At 45.3% G+C, this 25,566-nt stretch overlaps 2 protein-coding genes across 2 annotated transcripts; both read left to right on the forward strand.

Moving 5' to 3' along the window:
- The first annotated feature begins 107 nt into the window (after positions 1-107).
- Positions 108-14,735, forward strand: LOC143012991 (protein bicaudal D homolog 2). The gene is made up of 10 exons (XM_076166380.1): positions 108-301; positions 1,563-1,895; positions 3,864-4,076; positions 4,280-4,432; positions 5,131-5,646; positions 6,407-7,273; positions 7,475-7,654; positions 8,369-8,520; positions 10,237-10,597; positions 11,687-14,735. Exons 2-10 carry the CDS (start codon positions 1,644-1,646, stop codon positions 11,690-11,692), a joined length of 2,700 nt encoding a protein of 899 aa, XP_076022495.1. The 5' UTR covers positions 108-301; positions 1,563-1,643; the 3' UTR covers positions 11,693-14,735.
- Positions 14,736-16,508: 1,773 nt separating this feature from the next.
- nt5dc2 (5'-nucleotidase domain containing 2) lies at positions 16,509-23,406 on the forward strand. Its single transcript, XM_076166900.1, has 14 exons — positions 16,509-16,973; positions 18,574-18,758; positions 18,853-18,927; positions 19,033-19,088; positions 19,265-19,358; positions 20,202-20,330; positions 20,600-20,660; positions 20,760-20,862; positions 20,949-21,050; positions 21,157-21,238; positions 21,374-21,460; positions 22,015-22,155; positions 22,655-22,719; positions 22,814-23,406. The coding sequence occupies exons 1-14, from the start codon at positions 16,595-16,597 to the stop codon at positions 23,073-23,075; spliced, it is 1,821 nt and encodes a 606-aa protein (XP_076023015.1). The 5' UTR covers positions 16,509-16,594; the 3' UTR covers positions 23,076-23,406.
- The last annotated feature ends 2,160 nt before the right edge of the window (positions 23,407-25,566 follow it).

The following is a 25,566-nucleotide window of genomic DNA, read 5'->3' on the forward strand; positions in this document are numbered from 1 at the left end:
TATTTAATACATCACAAATTTTAAAGAATTTCAAAGAAATTTCAGACGGTTTCTTTGTGGAATTGCACCGCGCCGTTAGGGGGGGTAATCGTGCTTTCACGTTTTCGGCGCGCGTTTGACACTCGACCTCGCCGGGGAAACGAGAGAGCAGGTGGGAGGAAGGGGACGCGGCGCTTTGGTGTAACCTGGTACCCGCGCCGGAGCATGTAGCTGCCGTCACACCCGCTATCCGCCGACGGGAAGTCCTCACTTAGCGTTTGCTACCGACCGGCGTGTCCCATTTGTGAAACACAACCGGGGGGTGAGTAGCTAGTTTTAGGTGATGTATGCTATCTAGCTAATTAGCCTTTTCTGACCAAGATCCGCTAACGGTAAAGACAAGCCCGAAGCTCCGTGAGGGGCGAACTTATTACGCATATATTGAACCAGCTAACCACAAGCCTGCCATTTTAACCAGATATTTGTTTTAAAATAACGACAGTTTTTGGTGTTTGTTAGGCTAAAGCTAGCTGTCCGGTCGAATTTGTTTCCCTGTCAAGATGATTCGCACTCGACAATACCGGCTTCCTTATAAGGACAACGAGGATAGCGTACAAGATGTCTAAATGTGTTTTTGTCTCGTTTCTATTCTTACATAGTTTATCTGTTTTGTGTCAGGGTTTGTGTGTGCGCGTGTTTGTAATGGAAAACTGATGCTTGACATTTGGCACCGGACAATCCGGCTTGCCGTGTTTCCATCTTCGGTCGGTCCGGAGGACGTGAGGAAACGGGGAGGGAGGGTGTGTGTGCGTGTGTATGTATATGTATTTATGTGTGTGTTCGGCCCCACCCTGTCAACACGGGTGGTTAAAGTGATGCATATTCATGTACAGTATGGAGCTTTAAACTCGAGCTAAATGCTATCTTGATGTTGTTGCTGGCGGGAACAGTTGTGACAGTGGCGTCTGACGTTTGATTACGCGCAGAATTGTCAGTGATAATCCCTGGGATACAACTTTCTATTCACCCTAAAGGTGTTGATTTGGGTGATATCCGGGCTCTAATCCAGACAGTGAAGTTCCTCCACACACCCATCAGCAAGTAATTTCTTTGTGCACCTGGCTTTGTGTGAGTGAGTGTGTGTTATTGTCCTGCTGATCCAGGAGGGCCCCTCCCCACAGTTCTATTTCAAAGTTGGAAGCGTTTTTTTAAGTCTTTTAATTGGAACTTTGGGGGCGATTTTAAACAATCTGCACACGTTTTACATCTCAGCTCAGAGAACCCTCACATATCCCACCTTTAATGTGGGATTTGGACTCATTCATTTGCTGTGTTGTGTTACTTGGTTTTGTTTTTGTATGGACCATTACTCTGACACATCTGTTAATAACACAAACCCTAAATTTGTGCTTAATTATTTGCTAAATGCAGCATTTGTGATGCTGTATTGGACATTTGATTTCTATGATAATGTTTGTCAAATTGTCATCACATTGTTCTTAAAACACAAACCTATTTGCCAGCATGACTATTGTTGATCTTAGTAGTTAACAAAGCCATAATCCGTTTTTCCTCCTCTTCAGTGTGGAGTAATGAGAGTTGAGAAGGAGTGAAGAAGGCAGGTGTCCCAGTGGAACATTAGGAACGTGGGAGGCCAAGCAAGGATGCTGGAGGCGGATGCAGACCCAGCAGGTGCGGCAGCGGAGGGAGACGGGCAGGCAGAGATGGGGAGCGGAGACCTTAGGGGCGAGGTGGTGCGGCTCACTCTGGAGCTCCAGGAGGCCACAGAGGAGAAGCTGCAGGCAGCCCGCTATGGCCTTGTGGTCTTGGAGGAGAGTTCTACTCTCAAGGTTAAACACAGACAGCTGGAAGAGGAACATGAAGGCCTCAAAGCAGAGCTGCAGCAGCTCAAAGAGGTAGGATCTCACAGCCTCCACACCTTACTGACTTTGAATTTCTCCAGTGTTCCATAAACAGTGGTCTTTCTTCTACACATGGTCACCACTTAGAAATGAATCATGAATGAAAACTTCACAATACAATCATTTTTTGCAAGGTATATTAGAAGCATGGTTACCACACATAATAGTACAAGTTAATGATGTTTCTAATAAAACAGGAATTTTCTGAACTGACCCACCAGCTCGTGCTGTTTCAGGAAAAATGAGACAACGTTTTAGTTTGCTTATTGGAAAGGTCACAACAAAGACAAACACAAAAAAGGAGTCATGTAAAAGCCCCCATCCAGAATGTTTGCATGTGTGTACGCCTTTAGATAATATTTGGAGGTGCATTTCTCATGTTGACAGGTCTGCCCATTGCAGTCTTCTCTAGCAAGCAGGCTACGTCCAGAGACGAGGCTTTCCTCTGGACATTGTGTCAAAGAGTTGCTATGTGGAAAACAATGATTGCTATGTGTGTACGGAAAGCATGCACATTCTATTTTATCTGAGTTTGTGGTATTACTGGATATTACAAACGCATCACAGTGAAACTGTAATAGGATGGTTTTTTCCCTGCTTTACCATTGTACAGCGAGTGGGCCCCCCTCGTCTGAAAGCGGTTAGCAATAGTTATCCGGCCCATTTTGGGGGACAGACAACAGCACAAACATTCAGTGAAAAGCTTCCGTAAGTGCCAGTCACTTGCTGTAACGCGCAGAACTCCGATTAAGTCTGGATTGGTCTGACAAAGGCACAGCTGTTTGGTAAGAATGGAGAATCAAGTGGTGGTGGTGAATCTGCAGTGAGTAATATGCAAGCACATTGTGCATAAATACTTATGGTTTTATTCACACAATACTGTGAATGAGAATGCACAATTGTGCAGTCAATTTTCCATGATTGCGTCATCCCGCCCTCAGAGACCCGGGGCCCTGCAGGCTCATTGTGTTTATTATTCAAGCAGCTGCTTCAAAACAATCAAATCATCAGCAGTGACTTTATTCCAAGATCAATGTTATATACATGTAGCAGATTAATTATGATCAAATATGTGTAGATATTAATATTTGCACACGTCTTCCTATTTCCTGTCCCCTTTCGGTGTAGCAGAGATTTCCCTACAATTTTGCTCACTTTGAAACGCTCTTGAATGGTAGATGTCCATAGAGTTAATTAAGTTCCTGCTGTGGACTTTAGCACTGCCAAATGCACTGAACGGTCCATCCTAGAATTGGAATTTAAATTGGTTTATGTAAGAAGATAATCTCATAAATGTAATTTCTTATTTTAGTGGGTAGCTTTTTGGTGTTGCAGTTTAATCTATGCTTTCAAAGAGAAAGCATTCCAGATCAAATAGTTCACAAATTTGTAAATATGCATTTGGACATAGCAAAATAAATGGGTGCATTTGAAAACCTGTAAAGCATTACTCCAGCCCTGAAGGGACATTTTCAGCTTTCTGCTAATCTGTATAAACCTTCGTTTTTGCTGTTTGGCAGCCTACGTGGTCTCTGGAAGCAGGGCAGACTCATGTGTTACAAATTAGCAGCATTATATAACCGCATCGTGATGTTCAGTCGAGCATGTTTAGCAGCACGCTCATTTCGTTTAGCTCCTTATTTGATAATGCTCTCATCAGGAGTCATTCATGCACCCTGTAAGTGCGCGCTGGGTCAAGATGATGGATTTTAACTACTTCCTGCAAATTCATCATCAATACTCTGCTTCAGAAAACTCTAAAACTCAATTAGTGAAGATTCTGTTGATTGCACTATACTCATGAAAGGACGTGTACACTATAGTCTAATAGGCTCATATTTTCACAGTCCTGCTTTGTTTTCCATTGTTAAATATACAAAACCTCCTTTCCATATTAGCACCACAGTTTCATACCTTACCAGTTACAGATATCTGTTCCTTGTTTTTTCCTTCTTTTTTAAGGCATTTTTAGATTCTGTGAGCAGCCAGAAGCGTGCAGCTGCTGATGGAGAGTGCCGGGAGGAGAATCTGCTGCAGGAGACTGCCACGAAAGAGGCTGCCATGGCAACCCGCATGGAGGAGGTCCAGGCAGAGTTAAAGCAGGCACGCCTGACTTTGGGCAATGCCCACGCAGACATTGATAGACTTGGGGTGGTCTCTACCCAACTGAAGAAGGTATGAAGGACTGGCGTGCTTTGGTATTTATGGTGATTGTTACGCTGTAAGCGCTTGTCTCTGTCTGTGGTCCTGTGATTGAAGTCGGAGCCCTTGAAACACAAGTTAATATTTTGAGTAGCCTTATCATGCAAGTAAATGTGAAAGTGTGCTGTTTAAAGCTTGTGATTTGCACCGATTTGACAGTGGGCTGTGTTCCACAGGAGTGTGAGTGTCTTGAGGCAGAGAAAGGTCATCTGAGGGACGAGATGAAGGAATATAAAGTGCGGGAGCTGCGGCAGTTGCAGGACAATGGCGAGCTAGAAGATGAGAACATATCTCTGCAAAAGCAGGTGTCTGTGCTCAAAGAAAACCAGGTCAGTCATCACTCGTTCTCCAACTCCTCACCTGGTTAAACATCAGACTGTCATTGTTTTACCTGTTTGTGTTTATCTAACCTGTCTGAAAACAGCTTTGAGCTGAGAAACTAGATTTCTGAGCAAAACTCACACATGGAAGACAACACAAATGACCCAGATGGCCGAGAGAAAATTAGAATGCTGATTTTCCTCTGTTGCTGGAAAAACATATACCCAAAGGCAACAAATGCAGCAAAGTAGAAGCTTCACACTAAGACAGCACCTGTTATGTTGTGCTTTAGACAAGCGTCGTTACTTTGAGTCGGTGTGTTTTTCTTTAAAGAAAATCAATGTAGTCTGTGTGCAAAGACATCAATATCAGACCAGCAAACATGCAGAATCTGAAGCCCACTGGGCATCTGCCCTGCTGCTTTGTCTACACACAGGTTTTGTTTTTGTAAGAATATACCTGGATTTCATCCTGCTGGCAAATTTATATCCATAACCTATAGAACTACCAATGCTGCCTCCAGGTAGCTATTTGCGAATAGCAACTATGTAGATAAAACACCTTAGATGCGAATAATGTGGAAACAAAACACTTGTTTTCTTTGTGAGAGTATGAAAAGGTGTGAAAAGGCATTTTACACACAAGCAACATAGTAGGGCTTCACTCAAAACCCTGTCTTCTGTTTGTGCTCCTGGCTATGTTGCAGGTTGAGTATGAAGCAGTGAAGCTGGAGTTGACCCAGAAGAACGAGGAGCAGGATGACTTGCGAGCACAGCTGGACGAGGCAGCGAGGCTGAGGGAGATAGCAGAGAGACAGCTGGATGAGGCCCTGGAAGCCCTGAAGGAGGAGAGGGAGCAGAAGAACAGTCTGCGGCGAGAGCTCTCTGCCCTGACCCTTAACCCCTTTGATTCTGTGGGGAACCTGGAGCTCCACTTGGAGCAGCTGGATGACAGCCAGGAGGAGGGCCAGGGTGGAGGGGGAGAAGGTGAAGGCGAGGGAGAGGAACAGGACAGTGGCTATAATAATGGTCCTGGATCTGCTCCCAATTCTGCTCACCCTCCTCACTTGGGTGGCTCCAAAACCAACGGCCTCATCCATCGCTATTCCACCCCTCGCAACAGCGACGTGTTCCTCCGGGCTCCGGCCTCTGGGCTGGTGTCAGACCTGCTGAGTGAGCTACAATTTTCAGACAGTCAGAAACTCAAGCAGCAACTCCTACAGGTAGGCAACGGGCTGCTCTCAAACAGTGACACCAAAATCCTGTGGATACTGAATGCTCCAAAAAGTCCATTTTGGTGATGTGGATTGGCCTTTTGGTTTTAGCAGTTAATTATTAAGTAGACTGGGACGTTCACACAGCAACGGATCAGCATAATATGTTAGTTTGTATCTACTCTGATCTTGTAAACCTTGAATTAAGCTGAGAGGATGTCAGACATGCAGACAGGCGCTTTGTCTGGTGCTTCCTGTTTTAGACCACATCCTCTGTGTGCGGAGCATTTCCATCACGAGTAACACTAACACCACCTGGCAAACACCACATTGTAGCAACTAATTCATCCAGCAGTTCAGTGTGCTCCTACTGGGTATGCTTCAGGAATAAGGGCTACTTGAGAAAATTAAGAATGTCTTCAACTGTTCAACACTCTGCTCTGCTGATGTTTTATTCATGATGCACTTAAATTGGGGGTTGGGTCAGCAAGCTCCTGCCCAGCAGATGTTAGGGTTGTAGATGTGGAGTTCAGTGGGTTGAGCCACTGTTTTTTTAATGGTACATGAAAAATTAATGAAGGTGGTTGAATCGGCAATTTATGTTCTGTGGCCTTTTGTAGAATTAATATTGGAATAAACCATTAATAGGGATAAATAGCATCTGGTGTGGAGACTGGATTAGAGTGTTAAGAATAATTTTAGAAAAAATGTAACGTGTCTTATCATATCTTGCAAAGTATTCAGGGCTGGTTTGTGTGTGTGTACACAGACAGAACGAGAGAAATCTAGCCTGGTCAACAAGGTGGAGGACCTGCAGACCCAGCTGCTAATGTCCAAGCAGGCACTGAGTCAGCAACAGGACAAGGTGGGATCCCTCACCCAACAGCTGGAAGCGGTGCAGATCAGCCAGCAGCACAACCAGGAGGCGGACGACAGGGGGGGTGGCGAGCCCGAGAACGGAGATGTTGACAAAGTGGTCTTTGACTACGAGGTTGACACCAAGAGCAAGGAAGTTCTGGAGGCGCGCATGCGTGCGTCTAGCGATGAGCTGATGAAGCTGCGGGATGAACTGTCTCAGGCAGGAGCTCGCTACAACACCCTGGAGCAGCGCCACAAGCACGAGAAGGACCGCTGGAGGTCAGAGGCCCAGGAGTTGGCTGATAAGATCCGCCAGTGCATCAAGTCCAGCAAACAGGACCAGGAGCGGATTGGTGAGTTGGAGAAGGAGATCGGAGCCACGCGAAAAGTTGCGACCGACTCCGAAGGGCACCTGAGTGTTGCCCAGGAAGAGCTGCTGGCGTTCTCCGAGGAACTGTCCAACCTCTATCACCACATCTGCGTCTGCAACAACCTCACGCCCAAGCGGGTCACTTTGGACTATTACCGTGATGGGGCGAGGGCGAGCGGTGGAGTGGGCAGTGGGAGACGGCCACACCACATCTACCCCCAGAAGCCGCGCACAGGCGACACGTTTGTCACCAAAGCTGCAGCACTGCAGTTCATGGGGGAGGTGGACAGCGCAGGAGGCAGCTTTGACTCTCCCGGCTGCCCGGGATCCCCCACCCTGGACTTCAGGGACCCTTCCAATGTTCGTAACTTGGTGGCAGTCATCCGTTGCCAGATAAAACACCTCCGGGTAAGACGGCAGAGCTTGCCACAAATGTGAATTATTTACAAATGGTGTATTATTAAGAATGTGTGGTGGTAAGATTCTGTCCACAAGCTCAGGAATATCAGTAGTGCTTTCCAGCATTCTGTCTCAGCTTTCCTCTAATGATATCCAACATGTATACATGTGATTGACTTTTGTGAATGACTGCCTTTGTGTTCCCCTCAGGTGGCAGTTGACCTGTGTCGCCAGCGGGGCGCGTTGCCTTACTCAGCGTTTAGCACCAGCGGGGAGTCTGAGAGAGATGCCGAGAGCCTCATGGAGGAAGTCCTGAAGCTCAAGTCCCTCCTCAGCACCAAGAGGGAACAGATCGCTACCCTCAGGACCGTCCTCAAGGCCAACAAACAGGTGAGGCGCCGCAGGCACCGGCTACACCACATTGTTCCCTCTTTAACTCTGTGGCATTGTTTGAAATACATTCCTTTGTTGCAATCCTTTCACAAGGCCAAAGTACAACCTACAGCTGCTTGATCACAGCAATCACAGTGATCACATTGTGACATTTAGGTTCCATGATCAGATTTTCATTCTGCCAATATTTTATGCCTCATCCTAACAAAATGAAAATGTTTTCAAATTGAAATTCAATATCCTAATGTGTTATCATAATGAGTCACTCTTTTTTAAATTCTTTATTAATATTAACATAAACAGTATGGATGTATTCTCTGTGTCTAGTACAGACCTGCCTCTGCATGCGTCTGTACTTTAAACAGCATGTGATGAGTGGTTATTACCCCCCCCCCCCCTCTGTCCCGTGCTCCGTGTCTGACGTTACTTTCTTCCATCATCCCCTTAGCATTCTCTTTCCCTTTTACACGCTTATAAACACTTAGGATAATCTGCTTGACTCGGCCAAGCTCACGTACCTTTCTTTCTAAAGTTCAATGTTGAGGTTGTGTGTTTATTATCAGAACGACACAGACCAGATCTGTTTCATAATGATGTTGTGATGATGTTGTGATGAACACTATGCAACACATTCCTACTTCGTGCAGAGGCACGAAGTAGGAATGGAGGCTTTCCTTTTGATTTAGTTGAATCTGTCTTTTGTCATCACAGACGGCAGAGTTGGCCCTGTCCAATCTGAAAACCAAGTACGAGACTGAGAAGAGCATGGTGTCTGAGACCATGGTGAAGCTGAGGAATGAGCTCAAAGCCCTGAAAGAGGACGCTGCAACCTTCTCCTCACTGCGGGTCATGTTTGCCACTCGGTAAGACGTCCACATCATGCACTCTGACACCAAGTCTACTGCCAACTGAGAGGAACAAACCCATTCTATTGAACTGTGTAAGGAATAGCTCACACATATTGTCAGAAAGATACATTTTGTCCTGTGACAATGGATATTTGATATGAGAGACATGTTCCTCCAGCTTGACTGTCTGCTAGCGTTTGTCATGCTTGGCATTGCTGCTCTTGTTGTGGTCCAGTGTTTGCTGCCTCTCGCCTAATGAGCTTATCCAGGTTGTTATGCCTGGAGACAATCCACGGGTTCACGGGGAGATTAGGAGCCACATGCTGTGCCTTGTGCTGACGGCGGAGGAAGGAAGGACAGATTGACCTATGAAGGCAGGTCGCCTGAGGGAAGGAGGAGCCCCAGAGGCCCTCAAGTGTCGGCCCGGCTCGTAAATGGGCTGACGTGGTTGACGTAGTGGGGTTCCTCTCATACGGGGCCGCAGCGAAAGTGTTACTCATGACTCTACTCTCCGGTTCAGTGCAACATTATCTGGCCACACACTCTGTGCTGGCCAGTCGAATACGCAAGTGCAGCTATCAGGTAGCCGTCCAGTATGTGCTCTGTAATATTGTTTGTTTTGGCGGCTTGCCTCAGTAAGATCTATGGAGGATAGATTAATAAGCTTTTTATACATTTGAATAGAATGTTTGCTAAATCCATGCTCTGTATTGCAGTTGTACTTTCACACTGATGCAGCCCCCGGTGTGTTGTCCTCTCCTCTGTGGACTTGTGCACGCCGTCCACACGTGAAACCTAGCTGACGCACTCTGCTCCCGGGAAATCATTGATGCAATCGCCGGAGTAGCTGCTGTACAAAGATCCCGTTTGTCCATTTGGTTGGTTTATTTTGCGCGGGCAATGTGTGAGTTTGTGAGCGTGTGTGTGTCAAGAGTGTGACTCGTCTGTGGCAGCGTTTGACGCAGGAGGTTTGGAAGGAGCATTGTACAGCACACATCAGGAGCTCGCCACCCACATTGAGCCGCACTCACTCCACTCGCACCCTGAAGCACCGGCTCCCCCGGCAGGCCTCCGTCAACCTGAAAGCCCCCTTATGTCGCCAAGAGAGTGGCCGGAATGTGGCGGGGGAGGGGAGGGGAGGTTCTTTGTGACTGACAAGACTTGACTCATTTACATTTAACTCAATAATCATTAACCTCTTCAGTGGGTTGCAGTTGCAGTCCCTGTTGGTCGAGTGTGTTTGCCTGTGTGTGAGCGCACCAGATGAATGCTTTATTCCTTATTATTGATGTTTATTTGTTTGGCTGATAACAGCAGCATGTTGTTTGTTAATCACCGACAGAGAGCTTTCCACTTGGATGTGCATTAGATCGTCTAGGCGTTTGTCCAGACAGTTGTAGTCTCAGGCATTTGATTATCCTTGAGATGGATTACAAGCTCGGAATGCACAAAGAGGCCAATGACTGGTGTCGGTTGCTAAGGGCTTACGTTTGTTCCAGTAAGTCCAGCTTTGCAGTGCCATCTTGTGGATATCCAGAGTGACTGCATCTATGATTTGGGCCTGTTAACTTGTCCTGCTCTTCTCTTCTCATAATGATTGTGTTGGGTTATAGTTAGTTTTTGCTGTTAAACTGTGACTTGTGTTTAATTTAACCCTGTTGTGTGTGTGTGTGCTTTAATATGTCACTGTGTGGTGTGTGCGCTTGCTCTTATCTTATCTGCATGTCTCAGGTGTGACCAATATGTCACCCAGCTGGATGAGATGCAGAGGCAGCTGGCAGCAGCTGATGATGAGAAGAAGACCCTGAATTCTCTGCTGCGCATGGCCATCCAGCAGAAACTGGCCCTTACCCAGCGTCTGGAGGACCTGGAGGCCCCCATGTCTCCCCACAGCTTAAACAGCAGCCCACGCAGGTCCCGGGCCAAGGAGCTGGGCACCAAGTCGGGCCGGGCCCCGCGCAGCCCCCGCAGCAGCCCTGCACGCCCCACGCTGAGGAACAGTCCACGAGCCAGCCCGGTGCTCTGCAGCAGCGTCCCGGCCATGGCCACGCAGCACCTGCGCGCCCTGAACCGAAGCCTCCACACCAGCCCCGTAAGAACACCTCTCTGTCTTTGTCCTGACAAGCCTGTCCAGACCGGTACACGGTCTCGTAGAGGCAAGCGTCTCCCACGGGACGCGACCTTCATTAGAAGCCATAGTGTCAGCGATGTTTTGAGCTCATACTTGAGTCCCGGTAGCGACTTTTCCCTGTCCCGTCACGGCTCTGTCAGCTCTGTTAGCAGTGAGGTAACGCCCGCAAAATATGCCCGCGATACAAGAAAAGATGCTCCCGGCCGCAGAGCGTCGGTGCCCACGCGACAGGAAACCTTCATCAAAACCCGCGTCGTGCCTGCGTCCAGCACCAAGCTCAAATCTTCTCTGTTTTCTTCCTCCACAGATAATCTAACCTCTTCCAAATCTCTTTGTGTGTATCCTAGCACATCTACAGCACACGGAGGAAGCAAGCCAGACCAAAAGCCTGATTCAAAGGCGAACCGAGATTATTCCGTGCGAAGGAAGCGGTCGTCTCACCGGTCTAACTCCGTACAAGCGGCAGCTACTTGTTGCGACGCGTCTCCGTTAGGCAGGCTTTCATCTCAGCAGAATGCTAAATCCTCAGCATCTCAGACAAACACACCTCTGTCTATTCACACTCCACCTAGTAGGGCCGCAATAACCGGGGTCCGCCCAGCGTCTAGACGTGGATCCAGCTCCGCGAGCAGAACCGCCGAAGAATCGCACACTAATGTCAGAATGAGCTCTGGCAACAACGCTGCTGCTCGGACGCGTAGCTCGCAGTCCAAATCATCCCGCAGGCGATGAGATAAATGAACCATCGCCATCTTTAACTCAAACAATCCAACTCTCAGATCAGAGAGATTTCATTCACGTTTAGACTTTAACCCTGCATCCTTCTGAATGCATTGTGTTATACTAACTCCTATTTGGGTTAACGAGTGGTTGATTTTTGTACATCTAACCCCAACCAGTGTCTTGTGAGCTAATTCCCCGAGCCTCCACAGTGTTCACAGTATGTTGATGTGCCGTATTTATTGCTGTTGTCGCCGTACTATCCTCAATTGTTGTTGTTTGTGTCTTGAACTAAATCTGTTTTGTCCCCGTTTCATTCTGTCTCTGTAGCGCTGAAACACTCCCTCCATCACTCCAAACCTCCACTCCTCCATAAGGACCCGTCTTCATGTCGACTCCCCTTCGGATCCCTCCTCCTTTCCTGACCCGAGACATCCTGTCCATTCCAGATTTGATGCAACATTCCCCCCCACCCCACCCACCGCACTCGCCAGAATAACGACTTATAAATAGAAACTAACCTCTCATCCCTGCGTCCCGTCGATCCTCTCTGCTCAGAGCGGAGACTCTGCATGCAGCCTGTAAGAAGGATGAAGAGACCGATGTGCTGCTCATTGCTCTGTTAAGTCATTGACTGTGTCTTGTCCCCGAGTGGCTCCGACGTCCATCCCGCGGTCTTTGTACAAGGCCGTGTGTTGCAATGATCCATTGTCAGTATTTATTCCAGGCTGATGGACGTTTCATGTACAGTGTTTAATGTCCTCAATCTTTAATTCTAAGGCTGTGACTCTTTGCCTTCTGGTCTGGCAACCCTTTCAGGCTGTTCGGCTTATGTAGTGCCCGTAAAGCAGTTTAGATCAAATGTGACCACTTCCCGTTAGTGTTTCTGTAAAACGACGCAGCCTTTCTGAAATGTTACACTAAAGTAGCGAGCACGCTGTCGACCTTAGGCTCCTCCCCTTGTCTGTCCTGCGATGCGTCTGGCCCTTTGGTCTTGGCCCCCCGTCTCTTTCACACCCTTTTAATTGGAGGTCATTTCACAGATGGAAATAGAACAGCCATAGCCTCGCCACCTCAGGTCAATCCATTAATAACACGCATGATGTGGGAGGTTTTTTAACATGCATCTTACTTTTCAAACTATGCAGACCAAGTGAGGGCCGTGCCTGTATCCGTCCTGCTGTTCCTTAGGATCTGGGAGGGTTTTGAAGCTTCCCCCTCGCCGACTTTCAGTTAATAACAGTGGCCGTCTGCAACTGCTTTACTGCGGTCATTGAGAATCTCACATTAACAATAACTTGCGGATGGTAAGAGTGTCCCAGGACACCAGATAGCACAAGAGAAAGAAGGAAAATAAGAGAAATGATGGGCCAAAGAACAATTCTCCTGATTCGATAGGAAACTAGTTGCTACACAGCTTCTTAACCCCCCCACCCCCCCTCCCCAGAACAGCAATGATCCGTATATTTAAAGGGCATTCTTTGATGTTTTGTATATCAACATTTATCGCGCCACACTTGTGTGAAAAGTAAGCATGTTAAAAGTCCGACAGGTAGTCACCCCCGAGCTTTCGGCCTCGCCTGTGGACAGAGGGAATTTACTGATCTCAGTCAGCAGTGCCAACAGTGCTGGTAAAGCTGCTGTTCCGGCTAATGAAGGACAAATGTAGACATAGTTCTCTCGCTGCTGATAGACAAATGAAGTAGTAATCAAATAATGTGCAAATCCTTTTTCAAAAAGCATCCAAACGGTGCTTTTACATCCACTAGCCTAACGTGAAATATAAGAAATATGCAGAGGAATTACATTTGGGACAGAATATTTCAACGCAAGAAGCTCAGATGTCCCTTTGCTTTGCTTATGGCGTCGCAGCATGCAGCTTGGATTACGAATAAACTACGCAAAAGAAAAGAAACGACATTACTCAGCGTGTAAGTGTATGTAGTTAGCCCCGACCTGGGACTGCTTATAGAGTAGTTTGATGCTAGTTCTGTGTTTTGAGGTCAAAGAGCAGATTGATGTTACCTTGCTATTACAACGCAACCTCTCTCTCTATCTCTCTCTCTTTCTCTCCATCTCTCTCTATCTCTCCCTCTCTTATCTCTCTCTCTCTCTCTCTCTCTTTCAGTGCAATTTAAATTCAATGTTCAGTTGAAGACCTGATGAGATGAATTATACTTGAGCCCATGATTGGAAATGGTTGGAAATCTTTAACCTTTAACCGTAAATATTGAGACAGATAACACACAGGCACTGGACAAGAAGAACCAACGTTGTCTCCACCTACTGAGAAGGCCGAGGTCTTTTGGAGGATGACATCTGTGGTGTAAACAAGCATAGGCCCAGATGCTGGAGATTCTGTTGACTTTGTAGGCAAACAACAGGGGCCAGGTGGTGTTTTAAATGCTAGTCTCTTAAGGACTTCATGACTTCTAAGGTCAAGGCAACAGGACAGAGGTAATTTAGCAACCTCTCTCTCTATCTCTCTCTTTCTCTCCATCTCTCTCTATCTCTCCCTCTCTTATCTCTCTCTCTCTCTCTCTCTTTCAGTGCAATTGAAATTCAATGTTCAGCTGAAGACCTGATGAGATGAATTATACTTGAGCCCATGATTGGAAATGGTTGTTTTTGTTTGTTTTTCCAAGAAATATCAACTGAATTCAAGCAAATGTTGGCAGTCATTTCTGAAGCGCTTTTACTGTCCCGTGGTTTCAGGACAGAGGCCACGCCCTGCTGATTTGATACATTGTTTGTGTTCAACGTTTTAGTGCCTTGGTTTTTCCTCTTTGTTCTTTTAGACTATGTCACAATTTCAATAGAGGCAAATGTTCAACACTGTAGATGTGATCCGTCTTTTTATTTTGAAGGTTTTACTTGGACTTTGGGGAAACTCATCGGCCACTGTCGGCACTGAGTAATGTGGTATTTGATTTTGGGAGGATATTTTCATTTTTTAGCCTGCGTACCTTGCTTCAGTCGATATGAACAGTCAGCATCAGGCATTATTACCCTCTTGAGTTCATGGGCATGAGTTAATACTGAGAGGTGGAAGGAGGTGCTGCTGTTCGATTGAGGGCTAAAAAGTGAAAAATGTCCAAATGTCATACCGCTTTGAAAGTTGTAAATGTTTTTTTCTGAATCTATTTAATTAACTGTTTGGCAGATGTGTTAATAATTTAATCACCTTTGCTGTACAATGTTTTAATTAACTATTTATGTTTTCCGCATTTTGTGAAAAATTGTTCTCGGAAAAAAAAACGACATGCACACGCTGGCATAACACACACACGGTGACCCTCAACTTTTTATGTGTAAGTTCCTTTTACTGACCTGTGAACCACTTTCATCACGAAGAATAAAAAAAAAAGGCAACACTGTACATCCTTTGTAGACTGGAATCCCTTATTTGTGTGTAAATATCAGATAAATGCAGACAAACTGCTGCCTTTACTGTTTTATTGCCTAACCTCTCTGAAATGTCAGCGTAACTATTTATTCAAGTAAGGCTTATCTTCTGGACTGAAGCAGTTTCAAATGATATGGTGCAAAAACAGACAGATAAGATGTTACGTAGGTTCAAGCAGTGATTAGCTGCTACATGTATGTGAAGTAGTACTGCAAAACACCTCTCTGATAGAAATCAAACTTTCAGGCAGTGTGTTACAAATTAAGTAAGGATGAGTTCTGTGTCTCTATAATTGACGGTGTCTTGTGCGAAAATAAATTATATTTATGTTTCAAGGCAGATCAGATCAAATAAGTTATGCGCCACATTGTTTTCTATTTCTGGGCTGAGTTTAACCAGCCACAATTTCACCAGAATCGTGCTGATATCTTAATGTATACCTTAATGTATCTTAAGGTATCTTAATGGGAAACTTGTTCACAGGAATTCAAAAGAACACTCCTCTTTCTATTCATCTGTGTGAAAGCTCCCACAGTTCTGCTCACAAGCTTGAGGGAGTTTAAGAAGGTGGTAAAGTACGACTACAGGAGGAGCAGAGCAATGTGAGGAATGTCCAGAAGGCAATAAAAACATCCCTGGATGTCCAGTTGTCATTAGTAGGCAGATAAGCTAAAGCTATTCTTCAATAGATTTGGCTTAGCTTCCACCTAGCAGGCCACAACCTCCACACACTCACTCTGTCTCCCACACCAATCTTTAACCTTTAACTGTAAATATTGAGACAGATAACACACAGGCACTGGACAAGAAGAACCAACGTTGTCTCCACCTACTGAGAAGGCCGAGGTCCTTTGGAGGATGACATCTGTGGTGTAAACAAGCATAGGCCCAGATGCTGGAGATTCTGTTGACTTTGTAGGCAAACAACAGGGGCCAGGTGGTGTTTTAAATGCTAGTCTCTTAAGGACTTCATGACTTCTAAGGTCAAGGCAACAGGACAGAGGTAATTTAGTCCTGTGATGCAGGGTCTCCTGGGGATAGAGAAGGCTTTTGAAGCAGGCAGAGACTTTATACTGCTCCAGTGACATGTTGAAGATCTCAGCGAAGAATTGAGCTAATAGGTCTGGACAGGCCAGACCAGAGGGGGGTACGACCTGGACTGGAAGAGATGGATCACAGTTTCTCAAATAGATGCAGATAAACGACAGTGAGCTTGTGCAGATCACATATCTGATTTAATTGATTAAGTAGATAAATTGAATTCACTGAATGAATACAAACAATGCTCACCATTGTATGAGCCCAGTGCACTTTCAGAAGACTTCCTAGTTTCAAATCCAAGGTTTGATTGCCTTCAAGTGTGGAATGACATGTTTAGGTGTGTGTCCTCTGCACTCCAAAGACATACATATTTTTAAAATTATTATTATTGTTATCCACTTTGGATAAAAACATTTGCCAAATGAAAACATACCATATTTTCTGTTTTGTTTTCCACCAATTATCGTAAGTCATATTATTACTTTATTTGATTGTTAACTTAGTACTCCTTGCTGTTTATATTGCGTTGTGGTTTACGCAAGCATTGGTATATTAATATTATTAGTATTGTGTTTTGTCGTTAGGCTGTATTATGGGTGTTTGGTTCAGGTTGGTAAAAACAGAGAGAGAAAAAGTTTGAAAGTTCTGATTGGTTGGAGCGAGAGCAGACCCGCCCTATTTATAGGGGGCGTGGCCAGTGGCTGCCAAAACGAGTCTCAATCTTATTGTTTTCATAGTGTTTGCTTGCGGCGCCTGGAGCTTGTGTCAAAGTCGTCCCATGCGTTGTTAAAATGTCTTTAAATACTGTAGGTTCAACGTTAACCCGAGCGCTCCGGAGCCGAGCTGGCGGGGTTCCTACTCTGGTCAAATCATGCATAGCTGTCCGGTTCGCTGGCACATGTGGACTGGGTGAGGGTGGAAAACAGGGCGGTGGAAAAGCACAAGGACGAAGTTGCTGCTCTGCATCAAATTGTCCGAACGGAGTCGAGTGTTCGCCCGGCGAGGCTCCTCACAGATGCCCGCCCGGTGCCAAGAAGCGGCCCGAGGAGTCCCCGGGTGCCCCCAATGCTGCTGTAGTTAGCGGGCGCTCGTTCTGCTCAACTGCAGCTTCTGTGGACCCCAAGTCGTACCTGTGGGCTCGGTACAACGACACCAGGCGGATGGTTCACGGTAAGCTAGCAAAGAGTCGCGGTCCATATCACGCAGTGTTCGACTCCGTAAGAGACCGTCCACGTCAGCCGGACCGCCCGTGTTGCTCGATAACGCTCTAAAGAGACATTATGTCCTCTGGTTGTTTTCATCCTCTGCTGTAGGCCAGATGGTACACACACCCACACACACACACCCAGTCAGTCAGCCAGTTCCCCATTCTGCTTTCTGACTTTAAGTTTAGTCTAATTTGAAATCGGTAACCCAGTCGAGGTTCATGTTTAAGCCAGAAACTTCTCCAGTGATCTGTACAACCAGAGCAGACCCGCCCTAGAGGACAAACCGACTGCCTTTCTATATTAAAACGCGGTTGTTTGGTAGAAAACTAATAACAAAGTAGGACAGACCACAATCTAAATCTATTCTAAATCAACTTTAATATGAAATAAAGTTGTGCAGTCAACCAATGATTAAAAACACAGTTGGCACTCAATACACAAGCAGATGTCATAACTTTTCTATGTTGTTTTGCATATCATTCATCTCCTGTAACAACAACAACCAATACTGTCACATCTACATGAGGTGCAACCATCCTCAGACTCTACTGCTACTTGTTTTAATTCTGGACTGTAAAGATCGTGTGCACCCTCTCTCAGCCATGGTCTCAATGTTAGTTTTGACTGTCAAAACATGCAATTCCTCAAAAAGAAGCACGACGCTCAGACATGCCCAGGATACAAAGCTGAGGGCACAAAGAGGAAGATTATGATGACGAATACATGGAACACAACACAACACTTTAATGTTAACTCCTCCTGTTTTAACTGGATACTCCAGTATGTGGTGATGTAGTGTATCTCAGTCTTCATAACATATGATACATTTGTCAGAGTTACATGAATTTAACTTTTTGTACTTACGAAGGATAATATACAATCTCTTCTGATTATCCAGTTATATTATTATCCAGTTCTATTTCAAAGGTCTGTGACAGGTGAGGCCTAGAATCAGTATTACTTTGTTATTTCTTCAACACTATCATGACTTGGAGGATATTTGACTCTCAGATGAGGCCTGAGACTTGAGTCATTTTGTGGGTGTGGGGCAGATATGTGGTGTTGCTAATGGTGGGAACATTTTGTGGCTTAGTTTCTCCTGTTGACACACAGTGGAATGGTTCAGCGTTTATATTCCAGCCGAGACTTAAGAGACCAACCTGCAAGATAGAATGTTTGTTTAATCTGTGCCCTTGTGTTCTCTCTCTGTGAGACTCTTGCACATGTACTGTATAGTAGCCAACAAACAAACATTAAAATAAACAGAACCCCTGTTTGTTCAGGAGGGAATGAAAGTTGTTCAGTGAATCATTAAACAAAATACTCTTGTTTTTAAATGCAATGATTATTGGCTGAGGCACTTTGTTTTCAGCTAAGGAGTCAAAATGACGTCCAAGAACTGCACATTGTACAATCTGTATGCGATCAAGTTGCCTGGCAGCGTCACTGGAGTTAGACCAGCAGCCTCTTACACCTCTCCAAAAGAGCCAAGTCAGCAGGTTTCGTCTCATTCTGCTTGTTTACTTTGTATGAGGATTTCCCATGTGCTCTCTCTGGATCAGACCTGATCCCACCAGGTGCGTGTAACCTCCTCAACTCCTCCACAATCTATGCCAACAATGAAGTCAACCTTGCTGGGGTGGATATCTACGGCTTTGACTATGACTACACGCTGGCTCTCTACTCTAACGAACTCGACACTATGATCTACAATACGGCGAAAGGCTTCCTCGTCGAACACTTCAAGGTAAGCTTTAGCAGTTTCAAGTCTGATGACAGAACAGCTGTTTTCAGAGTCTGATTATTTGATCCTTTTTTTGATTGCCCCCCCTGTAATGCAGTATCCTGAAGGCATCGGTAAATATAGTTACATTCCAAGCTTTGCTGCACGGGGCCTTCACTACGACATTGAAAAGGTAACTATTTTTTTGGAAGACGGGTGTCTCATTATATAAGAAGAAATGCAAACGGTTCCCTCTTCATTTAATGGCACATTAATATACATTTCTCCCACTATTAAGGGCCTCTTGATGAAGATTGATGCCTTTCATTACATTGAGCCAGGAACTGTGTATCGGTCAGTGCTGATAATGTCTCTTAACTAAACATTACAACGCATTACATTATGGCGATGCAGCAAATAAGACCAGAATCTTTTATTAGCTCCCTTGCTGCTGAAAGCAACAGCGCTTATCATTTGATAAGGAGTGTGTCCTCTGATGAAGTATCTTAACCCATGTTTTATGTCCTCAGCGGCCTGAAGCCGGTGCCAGATGATGAAGTCCTGCAGCTCTATGGAGGCACTCACCACGTCCCTCTGGAGCAGGACAGCGGCTTCTATGGAAAGGTGAGGAGAATGATCTCATTTAATAACTACAATAACCAAAGAGTTATGAGAGGAGTGTATTGTAATCAAATTGTCAGTTGAATAATTTATAGCAGATGAATCGGCATCTATTCAAATTAAAACGATCCGTCTTTTTTTTAATGTTGTTTAACAAGCCATCATTTGGTTTCTGTGAAATATTTTAATTGGAAAATACAATTCTTGTGCTGGAGTAAATCATATTGATACCAGGTTTGGTAATAATAAGTTCATGGCATTGTGTGGGGGTCATCATTTCTGTCCTAATCTCATATTTGAGGATTAAATCTGTTTCTATCCACAGTGATGTCAGTTTTGTGCCTTTGTCTGGCTTTACTGTTACGTAATTCCTATTGTTTACTTATGTATTCTCATTGGTCAGCACGCACGGATGTTCTAGCCCCTGATAAAACTGCCCTTAGCAACTGTAGATCCAGTGAAAGTCGATCTGCACTCTGAATAAACCTTCTTATATGAGAAAGGTTACATCTCACATTAATCTGACTCTGCTCTTTAAGTACGAGTGGTTCTGGCTCTGCTCAGGCGCAAATAGTTTTCAGTTGATGAGGATCTTAAGTGCTTTCCTGCCTTGCAAATGTGCCTCAGCGTCTGCCAGTGTTTTTCCTGAAACAGCCTTTTTTATCTGGCGCTCATGCCGGGTCGCTCCTCAGTGGGCAATGATCAGGGTGAAAATAGTTCTAAATATTTATCTGAGGAAACGGTTGAAGTGATGAGAAATTCTGTGCTTTTTTTTTTTATGGTTTTATAAATATTTACTGTACAAAGCATAAATAATGTAAATATTCTAACATTGTCTCCTCACAGGGACCAAAGGTGAAGCAGTACATGGATGTCTTCTCTCTCCCAGAGATGGCGCTCCTGGCCTCGGCCAACGATTTCTTCATCTCCAACAACATTGAATACGATCCTGTCCACCTCTTCAAGGACGTCTCGGTGAGCGTCCCCTCTGACTGAGACTCTCGCACGTGTAGTTCATGTTATGGTTTTCCTGTGCTCTTGATTTGCTCAGCTGGAGGCCGAGGTTATCCGCTTTCCTCGGTTTGAAATTGATTCTCCTCAGCTGAGGTTTCCGTGGTTTATGGTTACAGTTCAAGTGCATGTTCCTCTCAGCGTCTGCTTTGATTGAAACCAAGTACATGTTTATTGTGAGAGACTGTGTGTGTGTGTGTGTGAGACCTGTGTAACACTATTTTCATCCCCAGGAAGCGATCGGCATGGTTCACCTCAGAGGCTACATGTACAAATGGATCATGCAGGATCTGGGTAAGAAAATCCATTTCTTATCCCGTCAAGCTGCAATGTTGACCCAAACACACACACACACAAATGGAGACATCACAGCTCTTCTCCTTCTCTTTACAGATAAGTTCATTCAGCGAGGGGAGGAGACCAGTAATGTCTTGGAGCGGCTGGTTAGTCGCGGAAAGAAACTATTCCTCATCACCAACAGTCCCTTCAGCTTTGTGTAAGCCCTCCAAAGTTCAAGCCAGAGCGCCAAGAACAAACAATACCGTCACAGACTCTGTTATGTCAACATGTGTCTGTCTACAGGAACAAAGGAATGATACACATGGTGGGGAAAGACTGGAGGGACTTCTTTGACGTCATCATTGTGCAAGCAGACAAACCACACTTCTTCACCGACTGTATGAAGTGAGCAACTTTGCATCGTATCGTCCTGAAATCACAGAACAACTGATGAATTTACGTCCACTGTCAAATTAAGAAACGCCCTCCAACCCTGTTACTCTTGTTGCAGACCTTTCAGGCGCTTGGATGGAAACGGGGACCTCCGGTGGGATAAGATAAGCAGTTTAGACAAAGGAGAGATCTATAAACAGGTATTTCTGCTTGCTCAAGTCCTTACTCATCAAACGGTTTATTTGTTTCCGTTTTCACCCCTTGCACAATGTGTTCCCTCTGTGGTAACGAGCTAAAGACCAGCGTGTGCTTTGTGACTTCCTGTTGTGTTACAGGGGAATCTCTTCGACTTCCTCAGATTGACAGGCTGGCGAGGATCTAGAGTGCTATACTTTGGAGACCACCTTTATAGCGATTTAGCCGTGAGTGTCGCAATACAATGATGCTGGAGGATTGCTGGATTACAGCACAGTGTTACATTGTTGTGATGTTAATTTGATACATATTAATGTACTTCACACTTATTCAAATGCCAGAGCAATGTACACTGACACAACTCAGACATGAACCAATATGAACGGATTCCTCAGATGCGTCACTTTTTGGAACAATGTCTTTCTGTTTCACCATTCAACTGAAATTGCACTGTTTCTCCACCTACTGCGCAGTTTTAAAAATGCTAAATCGGCATCTATTCAATACTGGATTTCAACACTTGATGGCAGAAGAGGCTTTACAATTTTTGTGCAATCCAATTTGAGTTACTAGAGCCTGAAGAAGCCTGGTGATATTGCACGTTTGTCCTCAATATACTTGATATTGTTGCTACTCGGACACATGCATATATAGAGCCTGAGAAGGTCGAGTGCTTGTGTGTCCCGCCTCAGGAACCACATGTGCTGCCAAAGATCGGGTGTGTGTGTATAAGTGGTGTGGTGTCAGAGCTCACTAAGAGCCGTGTGACTTGTTGTGGCAGGACCTGATGCTGAGACATGGCTGGCGAACAGGAGCCATAGTGCCTGAGCTGGAACATGAAACCAAAGTGGTGAGCACGAAGCAGTACGCTATGAATCTCACCTGGCTGCAGGCCCTGACTGGCCTGTTGGAGCGACTGCAGGTGAGGCATTCATGTCACGACTGCGTGTGTGTGTAGTCTTAACTCCTTTTGTTCAAAGGCTGGGTTTGTTTGGATTGATGCTATTCATACTCTGGGCGGGGGCAAAGCACATAACAACGGTGAGAGGTAGGTGTGTCTCAGTCTTCAAATGGAAAGAACAACAACTCTGTGCATTATGGGAGGAAGGAACTTCTATTTCTTTATTTTTCTACATTAAAATAGTTTATCTAAGGGAACTTGTACTTGTTTATCCCTGGGTGCTAAACTAGAGTGAGAATATGTTGGAACAACACTCTCTAATTACCAAACCACTTGTGAGTCCTCTTCACGCTGTCTGCCTGTCTGCCTTGTAATTGAGGGCAGCTTGAGCTCGAATGAACCCAACACAAAAACGTCAACAAGACCAACATCTAAACTGGAGTGTCTGGTTTGTCTTTGCTTGGGAATGTGCGAGTCCTCCTTCACTTTCCTCTCAGTGTCGTCTTCTTTCCCATTGCAGACACATCAAGGTCCTGTGAGTCAACAGATTTTGCAGGAATGGCAGAAGGAGAGAGAGGAACTCAGGTAAATGTCGCCGTCTCTGGCGCCTCCTTCCATCCATCCGAGCGATTGCATGACATCATCTTAAATGACGCCGCTATGTTTTTCCACGTTGCAGGGCCATGACGAAGAACCTGTTCAACCCTCAGTTCGGCAGCATTTTCCGGACGAGTCACAACCCTACCTACTTCTCCAGACGCCTGTGTCGCTTCTCCGACCTCTACATGGCCTCGCTGGGCTGCCTGTTGAACTATGACCTCTCGTACACTTTCTACCCGCGGCGCACGCCTCTGCAGCACGAGGCGCCGCTGTGGATGGACCAGCTTTGCACGGGCTGCTTGAAAACACCTTTCCTGGAGGAGATGTCTCACATACGATAAGACGTGGACTGACGAGGGCTTGGTATTTTAGGCCCGATTGATGGCTTGAGAGAGACTAAGGACTTGTTATTAGATAGCAGGAGTTCACATTAGGACAGAAGCACAACGCACAAGCTCCTCCTCGGGGCAAAAGTGATCTGGTCCTACTGGCTGTGACCCACTTATCCACTGAATTGACTCGGCGGGTGCGCTACATTTAGATGCCATAGACGTACGATTAAGCTGCACACTTCACAGTATTCGGGATTCCAGACGTTCATTCAGTGTTATGGAAATGCAAAAAAAAAAAATACTTGTGTACAGGTACAAAAAAAATAAATACTTGAAATGATCGGTTGATTTTTCATTGAACCCCCCCCCCCCCCCCAAACACAAACACACACATTCAACCTACTATACACACACACACACACACACCTTACATTTGTCCCATTTAACTGCAAAGCTAAGCAATATGTTTTATTTAAGTCTACACTTGCCCATTATTTCATTGGTCGTGCGGTTGCTAGGCAGCGCAGCCTCCATTCATTCATCCTCTCGGCACTACAAATTCAAATTCACTTCCAGCTCTCAACGTGAAGACGGCGGACACGGTAGAGTACTGAGCACCCTACACACACACACGCACACACACATATGCATATATACGGTCTGTGTTAAAGAATGTGACGGTTCTGCCTCGTTAACATGTTCGGTCGTTACCTTTATTAACTTTTGCTGCAGGGAGACTCACTTGTTTACTCCGCGCAGTTTATTTTTTTCGTAACGTGGCGACATCTTTATGTAGTTTAATGATATTTTTGGACCGAACGAGGCGGTTAAAGACGACGCACGTGCGCCTGTCGTGCGCTAAGTATCCACGTGCACGTGCCCTAATAAAACACGATTTGCGCATAAATTACGGCAAATTTACGCAATAAAAGCTTAGCCTTTAATTTGTGCTTAATACTGATATCTGCTGGGTCTTTTTCTGTTTTGCAGCGAGTGATTTATACAGATAAACAGGCATATATCGCCTCTAAAGTCTCCTGCTGTTGCGTTGTGAGTTATTGGGAGTTGAGTCGTTTCTCGTGCTTGGCGGGTTATTTTGTAATTTCCGGTCAAATGTCAAGCAGCAAAATCCAAAAACCTTCCTCACACACACGCTGCTTTTCGTCAGCATTCTTACCGGATCGATTGTTTTTTTTCTCACTCTCCCCGGTTGCGCTCACAGGCCTATTTGTCTCCATTAGATGTCACTGTAGATCTGCCATGACATTTATCCAGCCCATACGTAAACAAACCTCAGCTCTTACTCACACAGCACAAGGTTATTTAGCTGCTTCTGTCATTTACACCTTATGATTGATGCTTTTACAGATTTGACACAATAGATGCATTTGTTATCAGCATAGTCAGTAGTAAAGTGAGAGGCCAACGTTAACTACAGATCTGTACTGGCACATCATTTAAAATATTCGTTGGATTGAAGGAAATCTATTAATAGAAGCACACAGAACCAGGATGTGTTTAAAGCTTGTTTTAAAGTGCGGTGTTTGTTTGCCTGGTGTGACCTCTGTGTGCTGCATCTGTGTGCTACATCTGTGTAGCTGCGGGGCTGACTGGTGCTTCAGTGTATTCCAAGGCCTCCTGCCCTTTGTGGAAAAGCCTGCACCTGATCCACAGAAGCTTACAGTGCAAACACAACTTTATATCGGTTGACCTCTTTGCGTGGGTTTTGTGACTAGGAGCACGTGGGATGGATGGATGGATGCAGCACTCCATCCATTTTCTGCCCCATTTCTTTCCCCATCTTTTATCTATAGGTCATCCCTCCAACGTCCCCATTTTCCATCACCATACAGCAAAACCCCTCCATTTTCTCACCTAAAAATCTCTCCATTCCTTTCCACCCTACAACACATTCTCTCTTCATCTCTTTGTGCTTCCGGTTCAGTGCCTCTGCGTTTGTCACTTTGCTGGTGGTGGGAGGCACTCAGAGGTTTGTGCGCTCTCTGGCAGCTGGTCCCTCCAAACTGCAGCCTCTTCTATTATTAAATATAATAGGACCTTTTGGTTTCACAGCTGAATAACATCTGGATCTCTGCACAGTAGAGGAAGATTTCCTTGTTGCAGACAATTCTCCATCGCAATTGAGCAACAAAAAAAAACCCCACGGTGAAAACACAGACGTGAAATTATTCTTTTATTATTATTCCTATCCTGCAAAAGTGTTATGAAACCTAAACATCTTAGTTCATTCATGAGCTTGGTGCATCTTCTGGCCATGGAGAAAGACATTAGCTGATGGACAGGGATTGGTGGGATCACTGTGGACTCATTTGGGCTGTAAGCACACGATCAGAGAAGAGAGAGACATTGCACAGTTTGGCCTCGACTGAATCACAGACAGCAGGGCAGTCTGAGTAATCATTAATCAGATTTCACACGATGAGCCATTAGCCTATGAATATGATCAGATCACCATCGGAACAAATTGATTTTTGTAGCT

This window comes from Genypterus blacodes, unplaced genomic scaffold (assembly GCF_046128005.1).
Source record: "Genypterus blacodes isolate CSIRO-AG114 ecotype Tasmania unplaced genomic scaffold, CSIRO-AGI_Gbla_v1 ptg000156l_1, whole genome shotgun sequence".
Taxonomy (NCBI): domain Eukaryota; kingdom Metazoa; phylum Chordata; class Actinopteri; order Ophidiiformes; family Ophidiidae; genus Genypterus; species Genypterus blacodes.